We start from the raw sequence: 17922 nt of genomic DNA, 5'->3' as shown, positions 1-17922 counted from the left end.
CCTCTGTCGTCCTAATTGGTTTGGGTGAGAATCAAAACATTTGATTTGATGGTTAACTGTCAATCCTCAATGTGTAACATAAGTTCTGAATGTTTTATGTTTGAATATTTGTGTATGCTATGGAATGCGATTTTGTGCTATTATTAAGACTGGTTTCTACTGGTTTTCTGCTGACTTTGCTTTTATCCACATTCTGGACAATGGTGCCTTCACATTGCTATGGTGCTTACTTGACCTTGAACTCGATTACTGGTACAGCTTATTACTTAATGTCAAACTGACTTTGAAAATCTGTTTATTAGAACAATAGCTTGTTCTAAAATGTTGTTTTAATCTACAGTTAGTTTATGCATGTGTCAGGCTTTTGTGCTTCTGTTGAGGTTATGTGTTTTGTCATGGCCTGAGGTTATGAGTGCTGAAATCCTCATTTTAAAATGGGTATTAAAACTGGGCTTTAATATTTACATTTAAATAGCCTTTTTTACCTATTAGAAAATAGTTGATTACTATCAAGGAGCTAATCAACACAGACAATAAGGATGGGGGGACCTATGGGAACATATACGGACGGTTAGTAGACAGGGCAGGACTACCATTGGGCGAAACTAGACGGAAACGGAGGACGGAAATGAGTTGGGACTCTGGAGAGATTACTGAACAGGGCCGACTCCACCTCCTGCACGAGGCTAAGTCTTATGCAGTTTAAAGTGACGCACAGAGCCCACCTACCCAGAACCCGAATGAGCAGGTTATTCCCGGAGGTGAAGGACAAATGTGAACTGTGCAGGGAGGCCCAGTCAGCCATGCCCACATGACGAGGGCTTCCACAAAGTATGGGGGCCATTCATCAGCCTGTTCCAAGACCTGTTCGAGGTCAACAGCGACTAGGAAGAGGGGGGATTGGGGGGGGAGAAAGAGAGCGAGAAAGACGAGGGAGGGCATACAAAAAAGACAAGGGCTGAATGGGGGAAGGGAGCGAAGGGATCCCAAAGAGGCACAAAACAAAGCATATGGGGCAGCCCCCAACACCGAACAACACCCCCAGCGGGCGGGGAGCCGAGATACAGAACATGCCTCTGGAAGGGAGGGGGGGAGAACCGCTTGTAAAAACTGCTGTACACAAGACACGAACTGGCTTTTAAATATCAGGCACAGCTTAGCTGCTACTTTTTTTTTTTTAAATATATTTATTCAAGTTTTTCAACAAATTTTCAACAACGCCCCCCCCAACAAAAAGAAAGCAATAAGAACACAACAAGTAGAAATTATACATTGGATTTCCCCCATATACAGTAACCCCCCATATAACAGTAAAAAGCACAAATAGGGGGGGGGGGGGGGAAACACCTTAACCCAAACGCCACCCCAAGAGAACCCCCTGCCCCTCGGCTGCTGCTGCTGCTGATCTCCTCCTAACGCTCCGCGAGATAGTCTCGGAACGGTTGCACAGACCTTCGAAAGGCAAACTTTATCCTCTCCAGCTTGATGAACCCTGCCATGTCATTGATCCAAGCTTCCACACTAGGGGGCTTTGCATCCTTCCATAGTAGCAAAATCCTCCGCCGGGCTACCAGGGACGCAAAGGCCTGAATACCAGCCTCTTTCGCCTCCTGCACTCCCGGATCGTCCGATACCCCAAATAATGCTAATCCCCAGCTCGGCTTGACCCGGGCATTCACCACCTTGGACATAGTCCTCGCAAAACCCCTCCAAAACCCATCCAGTGCCGGGCACGACCAGAACATGTGGACGTGATTTGCCGGGCTCCCCGAGCACCTCCCACATCTGTCCTCCACTCCAAAGAACCTACTCAACCTCGCCCCTGTCCTATGCGCTCTGTGAGTAACCTTGAACTGTATTAGGCTGAGCCTGGCGCAAGAGGAGGAAGAATTAAGCCTACTCAGGGCATCAGCCCACAGACCCTCATCTATCTCTTCCCCAAGCTCCTCCTCCCACTTGCCCTTTAACTCCTCCACCGAGGCCTCCTCCTCTTCCTGCAGCTCCTGATAAATCGCCGAAACCTTGCCTTCTCCAACCCATACACCCGAAATCACCCTGTCCTGAATCCCACGTGCCGGAAGCAGCGGGAATTCCCTCAACTGCCGCCTCACAAACGGTGCCCCTCACTTGCATGTACCTGAAAGCGTTTCCCGGGGGTAGCCCAAACTTCTCCTCCAGCGCCCCTAGGCTCGCAAACGTCCCATCAATGAAAGGTCCCCCATTCATCTAATCTCTGCCCGATGCCAGCTCCGAAACCCCCCATCCACCCGTCCCGGGACAAACCGATGGTTCTCCCGAATTGGGGACCAAACCGAGGCCCCCACCTCGCACCTGTGTCGCCTCCACTGCCCCCAGATCTTCAGCATCGCTGCCACCACCGGACACGTGGCGTACCTTGTCGGCGTGAGCGGCTGCAGTGCCGTCACCAGTGCCCTCCGGCTTGTGCCCACACAGGACGCCATCTCTAACCTTCCACTCCGCCCCCTCTCCCTCCATTACCCACTTACGGATCATCGCCACATTGGCTGCCCAATAATAGCCACACACATTTGGCAGCGCCAGCCCCCCCCCTCCCTCTGTTCCTGCTATGCCTCAAAAACACCCTCTTCACCCTCGGGGTCTTATTCGCCCACACAAATCCCATGATGCTCCTGCTTACCCGTTTGAAAAAGGCTTTGGGGTTCAAAATGGGAAGGCACTGGAACACAAAGAGAAACCTCGGAAGGACCGTCATTTTTACCGACTGCACCCTACCCGCCAGTGAGAGTGGCAGCATATCCCACCTTTTAAAGTCCTCCTGCATCTGCTCCACCAACCGCGTCAAATTAAGCTTGTGCAGGGTCCCCCAACTCCTAGCTACTTGGATCCCCAGGTACCGAAAGCTCCTTTCCGCCCTCTTCAGCGGTAACTCGTCTATCCCCTTTCCCTGGTCCCCTGAGTGCACCACAAAGAGCTCACTCTTCCCTACGTTGAGTTTATACCCCGAAAAGTCCCCAAACTCCCTAAGGATCCGCATGACCTCTGCCATCCCCTCCACTGGATCCGCCACATACAACAACAGGTCATCGGCATACAACGACACCTGGTGTTCCTCTTTCTCTCTTCCCCCCCCTCCCCCCCCGAACTAATCCCCTCCATTTCCTGGACTCCCTCAGTGCCATGGCCAGCGGCTCAATTGCCAGTACAAACAACAAGGGGGATAAGGGGAACCCCTGTCTCATCCCCTGCCACAGCCGAAAGCACTCCGACCTCCGCCAGTTCGTAGCCACACTCGCCACCGGGGCTCTATATAGCAGTCTGACCCAACTGATGAACCCCTCCCCGAACCCAAACCTCCGCAACACTTCCCAAAGATACTCCCACTCCACCCGATCAAAGGCCTTCTCCGCATCCATAGCTGCCACTACCTCTGCTTCCCCCTCCACCGAGAGCATCATAATCACATTGAGGAGCCTCCGCACATTTGTATTTAGCTGCCTACCCTTCACAAATCCCGTCTGGTCCTCTTGAATCACCCCCGGGACACAATCCTCAATTCTCGGAGCCAGCACCTTCGCCAGCAACTTAGCGTCAACATTGAGGAGCGAGATCGGTCTATACGACCCACATTGCAATGGATCCTTGTCCCGCTTCAAGATCAAAGAAATCAGCGCCCTGGACATTGTCGGGGGCAAGGTCCCCTCCTCCCTCGCCTTATTAAAAGTCCTCACTAGCAACGGGCCCAACAGGTCCACGTATTTCCTATAAAATTCAACCAGGAACCCATCCGGCCCCAGGGCCTTCCCGCCTGCATGTTCCCCAATCCTTTAGCCAGCTCCTCCAGCCCAATCGGCGACCCAAACCAGCCACCTGTTCCTCCTCCACCCTTGGGAACCTCAGCTGATCTAGGAATCGTCGCATCCCCTCCTCCCCCGCTGGGAGCTCAGACCTGTACAGATCCCCATAGAAGTCCCTAAATACCTTGTTTGTTCTCACCGCACTCCACACCGTATTCCCCCCTCTATCCCTAACTCCACCAATCTCCCTCACTGCCTCCCTCTTACGAAGCTGATGTGCCAGCATCCGACTCGCCTTCTCCCCATACTCCAAAACCGCCCCTTGCGCTTTCCTCCACTGTGCCTCCGCTTTCCCCGTGGTCATCAGGTCGAATTCCGTCTGGAGGTTCCATCGCCCCCTAAGTAGCCCCTCCTCGGGGGCCTCTGCATAACTCCTGTCCACCCTTAAAATCTCCCCCACCAACCTCTCCCTCTCCCTCCTCTCTCTCTTCTCCCTGTGGGCCCTAATGGAGATTAGCTCTCCCCTGAAAAGGAATATTTTTCAACATATGTGATGGCATTGAAATTCAGAACTTTCCATCGAAGAACAAGAAATGCAAGAGTAAGGGAACACCACCAAGCAGCAACTTCCCCTCCAAGTCACATGCCGTCCCAACTTGGAAATGTATCGCCATTCACCATGTCTGGGCTAAAATCCTAGAACTTCCTCCCTAACAGTAATGATGTGATTTGATTTATTGCCACAGTACTGTCAATATAATTGCATCATAAAGATTCTAGTGGTTTACGAAAGCAGCTCACATCCCATTGATGAATTTTTAAAAATTATGTGCAGAAATGGGCCACAACTGCTCCATGGCTTCTATTTTAGATCCTCATGGTCTCCTATTTTATTTCATCTGAACTGATCGGTATATCTTATTATTACTTTCTCCTTCATTCAGTTATCCAGATTCCTCTTAAATCCATCTATGCTTCTTGCCTCAACTACTCCCTGATGTAGCAAGTTCTACATTCTAACCATTCTCTAGGTAAACTGAAGTCCTTAATGCGTATGTCAGTAACTATCTTGTATTTATGACCACTATTTTTGGTCTCCTCCCACAAGTGAAAACATTCTCTCCATGTCTGTCCAATTAACCATCAGTACTTTGACTTGGAGACCACTGGAGACTGCCATCCAAAAGATGAATGAAAGTTTTTTTAATTCTCCTATTGTAGAGCGAGAAGCAGTAGGGGTGCTTGTTAGAATCACAGGCTGATGCCAGTCGCCTTACCCTCAGCTTGATTGCCTCCCTAAATTTCCCCCTCTCCATGACTATTATGAGTCTCTGCCCCCTTGAATAGTGGCTTCCTCTGGGGTGGAGAATGGCACCCGCACCAGTGAACCAGTTTCTCTTAGTGATGCTGCTGCCGTCATGAGATGGATTGTGTACACTCTTCTTTCCAAACTATAATTTACCTGTTTGTTACTGAAAGACAAAAAGCTGTAAAGATTAACACCATTTCTATTTGTGTATTTATAGGTAATGCGAATAGTAGAAAACATTCGACCAGACCGACAAACTGTTATGTTTTCTGCTACATTCCCCAGAGCAATGGAGGCCCTAGCACGACGAATACTAACAAAACCTATTGAAGTGCAAGTAGGCAGTAGGAGTGTCGTTTGCTCTGATGTTGAGCAACAAGTGGTAGGTGTTGGACTCGTTAATTTATTTCCACAGTTGAACGGTTTGTATTGCCAACTGGAACCCTATAGTCTGGACAAGAAATTTTCATTTTTTTAACGAATGCTGCTATTGTGGCAGTGCACTTTATTATTGCCAATTTTAAATTTTGCTTAGAATCATAGAATCCCTACAGTGCAGAAGGAGGCCATTTCGCTAATCGAGTCTGCACCGAACCCTTGAAGGAGTACCCTACCCATGTCTACTCGCCCATCCAACCCACCCACCACCGTAACTCCATAACCTAACCCTCACATCCCTGGAAGTTAAGGGGCAATTTGTCATGGGCAATCCACCTAACCTGTACATCTTTGGACTGTGGGAGTAAACTGGAGCACCTAGAGGAAACCCACGCAACACAGGGAGAATGTACAAACTCCACACAGTGATCCAAGGCCAGAATTGAACCCGGGTCCCTGGAGCTGTGAGGCAGCAGTGCTAACCATGGGCGTCATTCTCCGACCTCCCGCCGGGTCGGAGAATGGCTGTTGGCCGCCGTGAATCCCGCCCCCGCCGAAGTCTCTGCTCCCGGAGATTGGGCGGGGGCGGGAGTCCGGCCGCGCCGGTTGGCGGGACCCCCCGCTGGATTCTCCGGCCCGGATGGGCCAAAGTCCCGCCCAGGAATTGCCTGTCCCGCCGACGTAAATCAAAACTGGTATTTACCGGCGGGACCAGGCGGCGTGGGCGGGCTCCGGGGTCCTGGGGGGGGCGCGGGGCGATCTGACCCCGGGGGGTGCCCCAACGGTGGCCTGGCCCGCGATTGGGGCCCACCGATCCGCGGGCGGGCCTGTGCCGTGGGGGCACTCTTTCCCTTCCGCCTCCGCTACGGCCTCCACCATGGCGGAGGCGGAAGAGACTCTCCCCACTGCGCATGCGCGGGAAACTGACAGCGGCCGCTGACGCTCCCGCGCATGCGCTAGGAAACTGACAGCGGCCGCTGACGCTCCCGCGCATACGCTGCATTTCCGCGCCAGCTGGCGGGGAAACAAACGCCATTTCCGCCAGCTGGCGGGGCGGAAATCCCTCCGGCGTCGGCCTAGCCCCTCAATGTTGGGGCTAGGCCGCCAAAGATGCGGAGCCTTCCGCACCTTTGGGCCGGCGCGATGCCCGTCTGATTGGCGCCGGCTTTGGCGCCAGTCGGCGGACATCCCGCCGTTGGGGGAGAATTTCGCCCCATGTGTCACCCAAGTGAAACCTTTCTGTTTCTGAGGGATTACAAATATAATCAATATAAATATAAACTACCACCATTACATTAGTGCATCTTAAGTGAAGCCACACCACTGTAACCATTTCCAACAAAGTTGAAGAAACTTGATAATGAGCTGAACTGATATTGATAAATGAGGTTTGGAGAAGATCAAATAGCGGCAGTATAATTTAATTGGGTTTAATTTCCAAGCACCCTTCTTTGCTCTACTAAAGTGGAGGGAGTGAATAACGGTTAGCACTGTTGCCCCATAGCGCCAGGGACCTGGGTTTAATTCAGGCCTTGGGTGACTGTTTATGGAGTTTGCATTTTCTCCCCCGTGTCCGTGGGGAAGTAGGCCTGGGGCGGGGGAGTAGGCCTAGGCAGGGGGCTCTTTCAGATGGTCAGTGTAAACCCGATGGGCCGAAGGGCTTTCTTCTGCACTGTCGGACTTCTATGTTCGAATAAACTGGGATGGGAAAACTAGGCCAAAATTAACAATGATGTGAAATGAGAGGAGACGATACACAACAATCTGATGGTCAGAATTCAATAGGAGTTTTTTATTTTATGGGACGTGGGTGTCGCTGGCTCGGCAAACATTTGTTGTCCATCCCAAATTGCCCAGAAAAGGTGGTGGTCAGTGCCTTCTTGAATCATTGTAATCTCTCTGGTGCAGGTACACTCATGGTGTTGTTAGGGAGTTCCAGGATTGACCCAGCAGCAGTGAAGGTAATGCAATATCATTCTAAGTCAGGATGGTATGTGCTTGTAAAGGAAACTTGCAGGTGGTAGTTGTCCCATACCTCTGCTGGTGTTATCCTCCTAGGTGGTAAGAGGTCACGAGTTGGAAGGTGCTTTTCAAGGAGACTTGGTGAGTTGTTGCAGTACATCTTGTATATGGTACAAGCTACTGCTGCTGCTGTGTGCAGCAAGTCACACAGTACAGAAGAGGCCCTTTGTCTGCACTGACAAAACTACACCAAATGTACTCTAATCCTTCTCTGCTCTAAAGTAAACAACCCAAACCTATTCAGCCTCTCTCCATAACTCAAATGCTCCAACCTAGGCAACCTTTGGTGAGACGACCAGAACTACACACACCACCTGTGGCCTAACCAAAGTTGTTTTTTTACAGTGCCAACAAAATCTCCCTGCTCTTGTAATCTATGCCATGACTAATGAAAGCAAGTGTCCCATATTCCTCCTCAACTACCTTTTTAACCTGTCCTGCCAGCTTCAGGGATCTATGAACAAGTATCCCAAGATCCCTCTGAGCTTCCTAATGTTCTGCCATTCATTGAGTACTCCCTTGTCTTGTTACTCCTTCCAAAGTGCATCACCTCGTACTTTTCAGGGTTAAATTCTATATATTACTGATCTGGCCATCTTACCAATCCGTCTATATCTTTGTGCAACATAAGACCTTCTTCCTCACTGCCAATCTTTGTGTCATCCACAAACTTCTTTATCATCTCTTCCCCCCCCCCCCCCCCCTCCCCCTTTGTAGTTTATTTATATATCACAAACAATAAGGGGCTTAGCACTGATCCCTGTAATATGCCACTGGACACCGGCCTCCAGTCTCTCAAACAGCCAGCTACTACCACCCTGTCTCCAACCACCAAGCCACTTTTGAATCCGACTTGCCAAGTTACCTTGGATCCTATGTGTTTTTACCTACTTTATCAGTTTCCCAGGTGGGACCTTGTTAATGGCTTTACTGAAATCCATATAAACTGCGCTACCCTCATCTACACACCCGATCACCACACCTCAAAATTCAATCAAATTCATTAAGCAAGACCACCCTCTGACAAAGCCATGCTGACTATCTCTGATCAAACCTTGCCTTTGCAAGTAGAGATTAATTTTCTCCAACAGTTTCCGTACCACTGATGTGAGACTCATTGGTATGTAATTCCCTGTTTTATCTCTACATTCTTGAAACGTAGAACCACATTAACGGTCCTCCAATCCTCGGGCACCTCCCCTGTGACGAGAAAGGAATTAAACATTTGGGTCAGAGCCCCTGTCGTTTCCTCCCTTGCCTCCCACAGCAGCCTGGGATGCAACTCATTCGGACCGAGGAGGCTTGTCCACTTTAAGTCCACCAAACCCCCCTCCTCACTCCCTGTGTCAAACTGTTTAAGAACCTCTTCCCCCGCCAATTCCGTACCTACATTCTTTTTCTCCCGAGTGAAGACAGATGTGAAGTACTTGTTTACCCCCCAATGTCCTCTGGCTCCACAAACAGATTGTCCGCTTGGTCCCTAATGGGCTCCACTCTTTCCCTGGTTATCCTCTTCCCCTGAACATATTTTTAGAATATCTTGGGATTCTCCCTAATTCTACCCACCGGTGCTTTTCCAAGCACCCTTCTTTGCTCTACTAAAGTGGAGGGAGTGAATGTTTAAGGTTATGGATGAGGTTCCAATCAAAACACTATTCTGTCCTGGATATTGTTGAGCTTCTAGGGTTGTTGGAGTCGCACTCATCCAGGAAATTGGTCTCAGGAGTAGGGTGGGGCCAGTTGCTCACTAAGAAAAATAGAGCTAGTTGAGTTGAACCTGCACCACTTGATAGTTGGAGACTTTCTATTGTAAAACTTTACATTTTATGCGCATCAAAATTTGTGACATGGAAAGTGTATGTGGGCATGATGTGTGCTCCATATATAAGTCATTTAATATGCTAGGAAGCTAACAATGACTTTATTGTGAACAGCTGGAGGTCTAACAAGATTCCAGGACTTATCATAATTAGAGTTGGTGCTGGGATTTAGGAAGGGGGTTTCCAGTGTCTGATGGAACCGGATTAAGTCTCTGTATCTGAGAAGAATCTGGGAGATGGATCCTGATGTTCCAAGGGCATTGCAGAAGTGGGAACACTGATGCAAATCCTGATTTCCGAGCGTGTTGGGGAGTAAGGGAAACCTGATTATGGGAAAATTGAATCATAGAATTTACAGTGCAGAAAGGAGGCCATGCGGTCCATCGAGTCTGCACCGTCTTTTGGAAAAAGCACCCTACTTAAACACACACCTGCACCTTATCCCTGTAACCCAGTAACCCCAGCTAACCTTTTTTTTGGACACTAAGGGCAATTTATCATGGCCAATCCACCAAACCTGCACATCTCTTTGGACTGTGGGAGGAAACCGGAGCACCCAGAGGAAACCCACGCAGACACGGGGAGAAAGTGCAGACTCCGCACAGACAGTGACCCAAGCCGGGAATCGAACCTGGAACCCTGGAGCTGTGAAGCAACTGTGCTAACCACTGTGCTACCGTGTTGCCCAAATTGAGGGATGTTCTGGAGTCAGGACTGGTAATGTGTGGTTTGAGGATTTGTTTCTGTGGGGAGGATATAGTTGGAGGAAGTGTGGTCATGTGGGACTCAGGATCTGGCAGTAATGTTTAAAGCTTTGCAGCGGTGGGTCTTGGAGCCCAACCAAAATAATGGGTTTGGGAGCGTGCGAGCCAAGATTTGACGTGATTGCTGCGATGGACTGTGAAGGGCACATTCTAATAACCTTGTGGATAAAAGGACCCTGGGAGAATAGGACCAAAGCTGTTTGGTCCTTTTGGACCTTGGAATGCTACACTCAAGCCTCTATTCCTTCCTGTTGGCCTCCTCCACTGCCCAACTGCAGACCTTTCTTTCTCCTCATGGAGTTTGCCACTGATGTTCAAGTGGTCAGACGGTTCTGAACCACACCTGGAATACTATGTGCAGTTTTGGTCTCCATATTTAAGGAAGGATATATTTGTAGTGGAGGCAGTACAGCAAAGATTCACCAAATTGGCCCCCCGGATGAAGGGGTTGACCTACGATGAAAGGCGGAGTAAATAGGGCTTATATTTTCTTGAGTTTAGAAGAAAATACAACAGTCTGAAGAGGCTTGATAGGGTAGACGCTGAGAGATTGGTCCACAGGTCCGGGAAACTTAACCACGGCTCCCATAAGGGCAGCACGGTGGCTCTGGATAGCACTGCTGCTTCGCGGCGCCGAGGACCCAGGTTCGATCCCGGCCCCAGGACACTGTCCGTGTGGAGTTTGCACATTCTCTCCGTGTCTCCTGGGTCTCACCCCCACAACGCAAAGATGTGCAGGGTAGGTGGATGGCCATGCTAAATTGCCCCTTAATTGGAAAAAAATAATTGAGTACTCTAAATTTAAAAAAAAAAGATACAGCCCATGATTGCACGAGCTAAGTCCTGGAAAGTGGGTTTGTGAACATTTTTGGAGGTGGGGGGGGTCCAAGTTGGACAACAGTTTTCTGCTCTGTTAATGCTATGTGGCATAACCACCTTGTTCTTATTAAGCCTCCATCTGTCCAGAATGGTGCAATGAGTGGCCCAGCAGTGTCTCAGGATATGGATCCGATCATGTGGGGACTGAAATGAGGAGCAATTCCTTAACTCAGGGTTGTGAATCATTAGAATTCTCCACCTCAGAAGGTTATTATTTGATACAAGATTGAGATAGACAGATTTTAGGTGTCTCAGGGAATCGAGGGACACTGGGAGCGGGCGTTATTGAATGGCGGAGCAGGCTCGATGGAGCAGAGCAGACTCCTCCTATTTCTCGTGTTTTTCCATTCCCAATTTAAGATGTTTAGTACATAATTACATTTGTGAATGTGAAATTAACAGTCTTAAAAATAATGTTTTCATAAAGTACAGAAATTACTTTATGATTGCTTAACAATTGATGTTTACATAGTTTTCCATGTTTTTTGATTTCAGAAAAACTCACTAAGCTGAAAATTCTTTCAGGGGAGACATTTTCTAATTGGATTTTTGACTAAAAGAAAGAGGGGATACGATAAAGCTAGAAATTTCATAATTTAAAAAAAATCAAATTTCTTTCCATCAATAAAGAAAACAGCTGCTATAACAAGTCTTCTCTGTCTGTGAACAATTGATTTAACAAATAAATTTAAATTTCATTATAGCTGATATAGAATTCAGTCTCTAGTTTGTTTGTCTTTTGGGAATAATAAAGAAATCCAAATTCTCACAGGATAAGGGAACACACTTTACTACTCAATTCATGCCCATGCACAAATTGAATACTGCAAACTTCTGCAAATGCTGCCTTTACATTGAAGTAAAGTTAGACAACAAAATCTCAGGTTTGAGATAAACTGAGATCTTGAACTAAAATTAAGGAAGAATGTATAAAGCATAAAAGAACGTTCAGTGGGTAAATTTAGTCATGTTAGAGTAAAATGCCTCTTTTTTATTTTGTTTAACACCTGGGGCGAAATTCTCCCCCAACGGCGGGATGTCCGTCGACTGGCGCCAAAGCCGGCGCCAATCAGACGGGCATCGCGCCGGCCCAAAGGTGCGGAAGGCTCCGCACCTTTGGCGGCCTAGCCCCAACATTGAGGGGCTAGGCCGACGCCGGAGGGATTTCCGCCCCGCCAGCTGGCGGAAATGGCGTTTGTTTCCCCGCCAGCTGGCGCGGAAATGCGGCGCATGCGCGGGAGCGTCAGCGGCCGCTGTCAGTTTCCCGCGCATGCGCAGTGGGGAGAGTCTCTTCCGCCTCCGCCATGGTGGAGGCCGTAGCGGAGGCGGAAGGGAAAGAGTGCCCCCACGGCACAGGCCCGCCCGCGGATCGGTGGGCCCCGATCGCGGGCCAGGCCACCGTGGGGGCACCCTCCGGGGTCAGATCGCCCCGCGCCCCCCCCCCCCCCCAGGACCCCGGAGCCCGCCCATGCCGCCTGGTCCCACCGGTAAATACCAGGTTTGATTTACGTCGGCGGGACAGGCAATTCCTGGGCGGGACTTCGGCCCATCCGGGCTGGAGAATCCAGCGGGGGGTCCCGCCAACCGGCGCAGCCCGATTCCCGCCCCCGCCCAATTTCCATTTTCAATTACGTTGAAAAAGTAATGGCTGGAATTTTTTGTAAACCAATTTTGAGTGATTTGATAGGTTAAATTGTAGTGTAATGGTATTTTCTCCCTATAAACGTTCACTTCAGTGTTTTCACTGTGATGTGCTGACATGACAAATTTTCCTCATAAAAGCTTGATATAGGAAGATCAGTGTGTGCACTGTTTGCATGCTACATAGACATTTGCAGGCCCATGCGCAGATTGAACAAGAAATAAAGTTGATCAATATACTAAAAAAATTCAACTGACAGATAACTTGCAGAATGTGCGGTTGATTATTCGCTTATAATCTGCAACAATAACAATTTGCATTTATAAAGTGCCTTCAGCATAGATTTACATCCCATGTCGCTTCATCAGGGCATGTGGAGAAAAATGAAGGATGATCAATGGTTTCCTCAAAATGAAGGTTTTAAGGAGGATCTTAAAAAAGATTTAGAGAGGAAATGCCCGAGCATACTGTCACATGGCTGAAGGTACAGCTGTCAATGGTGGGTGGACGGGCGCCAAATGAATAGGACCCATGGGGGGGTGGGAGTTTGAACTTGAGACTGATACCATTACTGAAATAGCAAGGGACAAGACCACAAAGGACCAGAGAAGAAGAATTTTAAATTTGAGGTATTATGGTATCTGGGGCTGTGGTAGATCATGAATGGCAGGGGGTGATGGGGGTGTGTAATTTTGTGAGCTAGAATGAGGGAAGCAGAATGTTCAGAGGCTGGAGGATATGTGATCAATCAGCATAGTATTGGCGTAGTGAAATTTATAAGCAACAGAGGCATGTGTGAGTTTCAGCAATAGATGGACTAAGGTGAAGGGAGATGAGCAATTTTGCAGAAGTTGGTCTTTGTGGTAGAGAGATTAGGAATTTGGAAGCATTACTCGGGGACACCAAGATTGTGAACAGCCTGAGACAGAAAGTGGTGGGTGGGGCTAGGGTGGAATTTCTGACCAGTGTAGAGTTTGACAGGACCGAAGATGCTGGCTTCAGTCCTTTCTGTGGTTGGTTGGAATGCATTGAGGTACATCCAAGACCAGATGCTGTGCAAGCAGTCTGATGAAAGTGTCATGGAAGGTGGAATAATTGAGACAGCTGGTGAAAAGTTAGAGCTGGGTGTTGTTAACATTCCTGTGAAACCTAAATGCAAATCTTCCAATAATGTTGTCATGGGTCACTGTGTATATGAAGATGAGGAGGATGTTACAGGCACATCCTTGAGGGCAATCCCACTGAGCTGGACAATGAGGAGGAAAACTTGGTCAACCTTGTCATTAACTGTAATTTGTAGTCCAAGAACATATATAATGAAAATAACTCCAATTCCATGTTATTTTTGTTTTTATCCCCTCAGATTGTCATAGAGGAGGAGAACAAGTTTTTGAAATTGTTAGAACTCTTGGGTCATTACCAAGAAACTGGCTCTGTTATAGTGTTTGTGGACAAGCAAGAGCATGCTGATGGTTTATTGAAGGACCTGATGAGGGCGGCCTACCCCTGCATGTCATTACATGGAGGTACAGTACCACATAATCCCCAATGTTCATTTTTTTTCCACAATCTATTTTCATCTCCGTGTGAAGGCTCAATGAGCATCAGTAGGTAACTTTCTGAGTCTCAATGGCAATTCTTCAGAAATAATGGGAATAAAAATCTGACGGTGTATAATGGGTGGCCAATCCACTGGTTCCCATTTACCCCCACCAAAATCCAATGTGTATTGTAGGCATGATGTGGAGACACTGGCGTTGGACTGAGGTGAGCACAGTAAGAAGTCTTACAACACCAGGTTAAAGTCCAACAGGTTTGTTCCAAATCACTAGTTTTCGGAGCACTGCTCCTTCCTCAGGTGAATGAAGAGGTATGTTCCAGAAACATATATATATTGACAAAGTCAAAGATGCAAGACGATACTCTGAATGCGAGCATTTGCAGGTAGTTAAGTCTTTACAGGTCCAGAGAGAAGGGGTAACCCCAGCTTAAAGAGGTGTGAATTGTCTCAAGCCAGGGCAGTTGGTAGGATTTCGCAAGCCCAGGCCAGATGGTGGGGGATGAATGTAACGCGACAATGCCACTGAGCTGGACAATGAGGAGGAAAACTTGGTCAACCTTGTCGTTAACTGAATCCAAGGTCCCGGTTGAGGCCGTGCTCATGTGTGTGGAACTTGGCTATAAGTTTCTGCTCGCCGATTTTGCATTGTCATGCATCCTGAAGGCCGCCTTGGAGAACGCTTACCCGGAGATCAGAGGCTGAATGCCCTTGACTGCTGAAGTGTTCCCCGACTGGAAGGGAACATTCCTGCCAGGCGAGATTGTCGCGCGATGTCCGTTCATCCGTTGTCGCAGCATCTGCATGGTCTCGCCAATGTACCACGCTTCGGGACATCCTTTCCTGCAGCGTATGAGGTAGACAACATTGGCCAAGTCGCACGAGTATGTACCACGTACCTGGTGGGTGGTGTTCTCACATGTAATGGTGGTACCCATGTCGATGGTCTGGCACGTCTTGCAGAGATTGCCATGGCAGATTTGTGTGGTGTCGTGGTCGCTGTTCTGAAGGCTGTTCACCTGAGGAAGGAGCAGTGCTCTGAAAGCTAGTGATTTGAAACAAACCTGTTGGACTTTAACCTGGTGTTGTAAGACTTCTTACTGTGCTCACCCCAGTCCAACGCCAGCATCTCCACATCATGGCTTTGAGAGAGAGAGCTTGACTGGTGGTGATTTAACCTGAGAGTCACCACACCTCAGGCAAGAGTCAAGGTTGAGAGGGCATGAATAACCTCAGCCGGTACGGAAATTGAACCCACGCTATTAGCATTGCCCTGCATCACAAACCAGCCGTCCAGCCAACTGAGTTAGTAGTATTGGATAAGTAGGAGTTTAGAATGAACAATACTTGCTTTGTTTTGTATTGATTTGTTTTTGAAACTGAATGTTAATCTTTGTACAAAAAATTGCTTGCTGTAAAATAGTGCATCCTTGCTGTATATTTCCATCTCAAAAGCAATTCGGAAATATGGTACTTTCCTAGAACAGTTGTAAAACTTTTACTGCTAATAAATTAAGTTCCTGAACTTATTTATAAAATTTGTAACTTCCCTTCTTTGTAAATCCTTTGAAATAGAAGAAACCAGGGGCAAAATTCTCCCCCCAACGGCGGGATGTCCGCCGACTGGCGCCAAAGACGGCGCCAATCAGACGGGCATCGCGCCGGCCCAAAGGTGCGGAATGCTCCGCATCTTTGGCGGCCTAGCCCCAACATTGAGGGGCTAGGCCGACGCCGGAGGGATTTCCGCCCCGCCAGCTGGCGGAAATGGCGTTTGTTGCCCCGCCAGCTGGCGCGGAAATGCGGCGCGGGAGCGTCAGCGGCCGCTGTCAGTTTCCCGCGCGTGCGCAGTGGGGAGAGTCTCTTCCGCCTCCGCCATGGTGGAGGCCGTGGCGGAGGCGGAAGGGAAAGAGTGCCCCCACGGCACAGGCCCGCCCGCCGATCGGTGGGCCCCGATCGCGGGCCAGGTCACCGTGGGGGCACCCCCCCCCCCCCCCCCCCCGGGGTCAGATCGCCCCGTGCCCCCCCCCCCCAGGACCCCGGAGCCCGCCCATGCCGCCTGGTCCCACCGGTAAATACCAGGTTTGATTTACGTCGGCGGGACAGGCAATTCCTGGGCGGGACTTCGGCCCATTCGGGCCGGAGAATCCAGCGGGGGGTCCCGCCAACCGGCGCGGCCCGATTCCCGCCCCCGCCCAATCTCCGGTACCGGAGACTTCGGCAGGGGCGGGATTCACGGCGGCCAACGGCCATTCTCCGACCCGGCGGGGGGTCGGAGAATGACGCCCCATATCTTTGCTCAATCCTAAAGTATGCAAATCTGGGTTTAAGAAGAAAGACACCAATTGTAGCCCATATGTCCTCCTAGATTTCTGACCTGTGTGATACCTCACCTAATTTTTATTTTTAAGAACTTAATTTTGTATGTTCTTCCTATCTCGTGAGTTGTTAGATTTTTGCACCAGTAATAGTGTTGCTCTTGAGAATCAAAAATATTGATGTGGGAAATTGTAATGTGTAGTATGGGAGAAATTAGGGAGGGAAAGGGAACGTTTCATAAGATTAAGCAATGTTAATGTGTCAATATAATTTTGTATAGAATATAATCAATGGTGTGCACTTCTGGGGAATTCTTCATGCAGATTGATAGTAAGAGGGGAAAACTTGCAGACATTCTACTATCTTGATCCGTCTAAAAAGGGAGATGAACTTCTAGTAAATGGAACAGTTACAGAACATTCTTATTTCAGATTGGTAACTGGATAATGCATAAAATCTGAATTTTAGCAGTATTAACAGAAATTAATATTCTTGGAATTAAGTTGAAGTTCCAAATGTTTACATACAAACCCAACTGATTAAGGTCTTGAGGGAAGTGGCGATATAAAAGAAAAGCACTATGTACATAAGATCATAGAATCCCAACAGTGTAGAAGGAGGCCATTTGGCCTATCGAGAACGCACAGACCTTCTAAAAGAGCATCCTACCCAGCCCCATGACCCCGCCCTATCCCCATAACCCCACCTAAGCTTTTGGACACTAAGGGGCAATTTAGAATGGCCAATCCATTTCGACCCACACGAACAATGCATGTGTTCTGCCATATTTGATAAAATGGCTGTCTCATTTGCTCTGTGGTTGGTTTATAAAAACATTGTAACATGTTGATTGTTGGAGAGTTAAGCATCCTCATTTTCAGGGCCTTGAACCTGAGAACAACATTGTTTACTTTAAAATAACAGCAGAAAGTTTAAATTATTTTGTTGCAGGCATTGACCAATACGACCGCGACAGTATAATCAATGATTTTAAGACAGGAGTGTGCCGATTGCTTGTGGCAACATCAGTAGCAGCACGAGGACTGGATGTGAAACAGCTGATTCTTGTTATCAACTACAGTTGTCCCAATCACTATGAAGATTATGTACACCGAGTGGGGCGTACTGGAAGAGCTGGTAACAAAGTGAGTAATACACTGAAAATTATCTTGGATCATTGATAAAGTACTCTGTATTAGATTTGATTAAATGCAGTTGCTATTTGTCAGTAGCTGTCTATTGTTTTGTAGGGTTATGCCTATACGTTCATTACTGAAGATCAAGTCCGTTATGCGGGGGATATAATTAAAGCCTTAGAATTATCAGGAAATGCTGTTCCAATTGAGCTGGAAAAATTGTGGGATGACTTCAAAGAACAACAAAAGGCAGTAAGTAGTAGTTGTGATTATGTTGCATGATTAGGTTCAAGGATTGTCTTTTTGCCTTTTATATTAATAT

General features: G+C 48.3%; 1 protein-coding gene across 1 annotated transcript in view; it reads left to right on the top strand.

Moving 5' to 3' along the window:
- ddx46 (DEAD (Asp-Glu-Ala-Asp) box polypeptide 46) overlaps window positions 1–17922 on the top strand; it is a 130054-nt gene that overhangs the window by 100763 nt on the left and 11369 nt on the right. Inside the window, exons 15-18 of the mRNA XM_072512407.1 lie at window positions 5303–5467; window positions 13954–14116; window positions 17416–17609; window positions 17715–17852. Of these exons, the coding sequence (XP_072368508.1) occupies window positions 5303–5467; window positions 13954–14116; window positions 17416–17609; window positions 17715–17852 (660 nt within the window). The remainder of the gene's footprint in view (window positions 1–5302; window positions 5468–13953; window positions 14117–17415; window positions 17610–17714; window positions 17853–17922) is intronic.

The sequence above is a fragment of the Scyliorhinus torazame genome, chromosome 7, assembly GCF_047496885.1.
Source record: "Scyliorhinus torazame isolate Kashiwa2021f chromosome 7, sScyTor2.1, whole genome shotgun sequence".
NCBI classification, from domain to species: Eukaryota; Metazoa; Chordata; class Chondrichthyes; order Carcharhiniformes; family Scyliorhinidae; genus Scyliorhinus; species Scyliorhinus torazame.
This window is presented reverse-complemented; position numbering and strand designations above follow the sequence as displayed.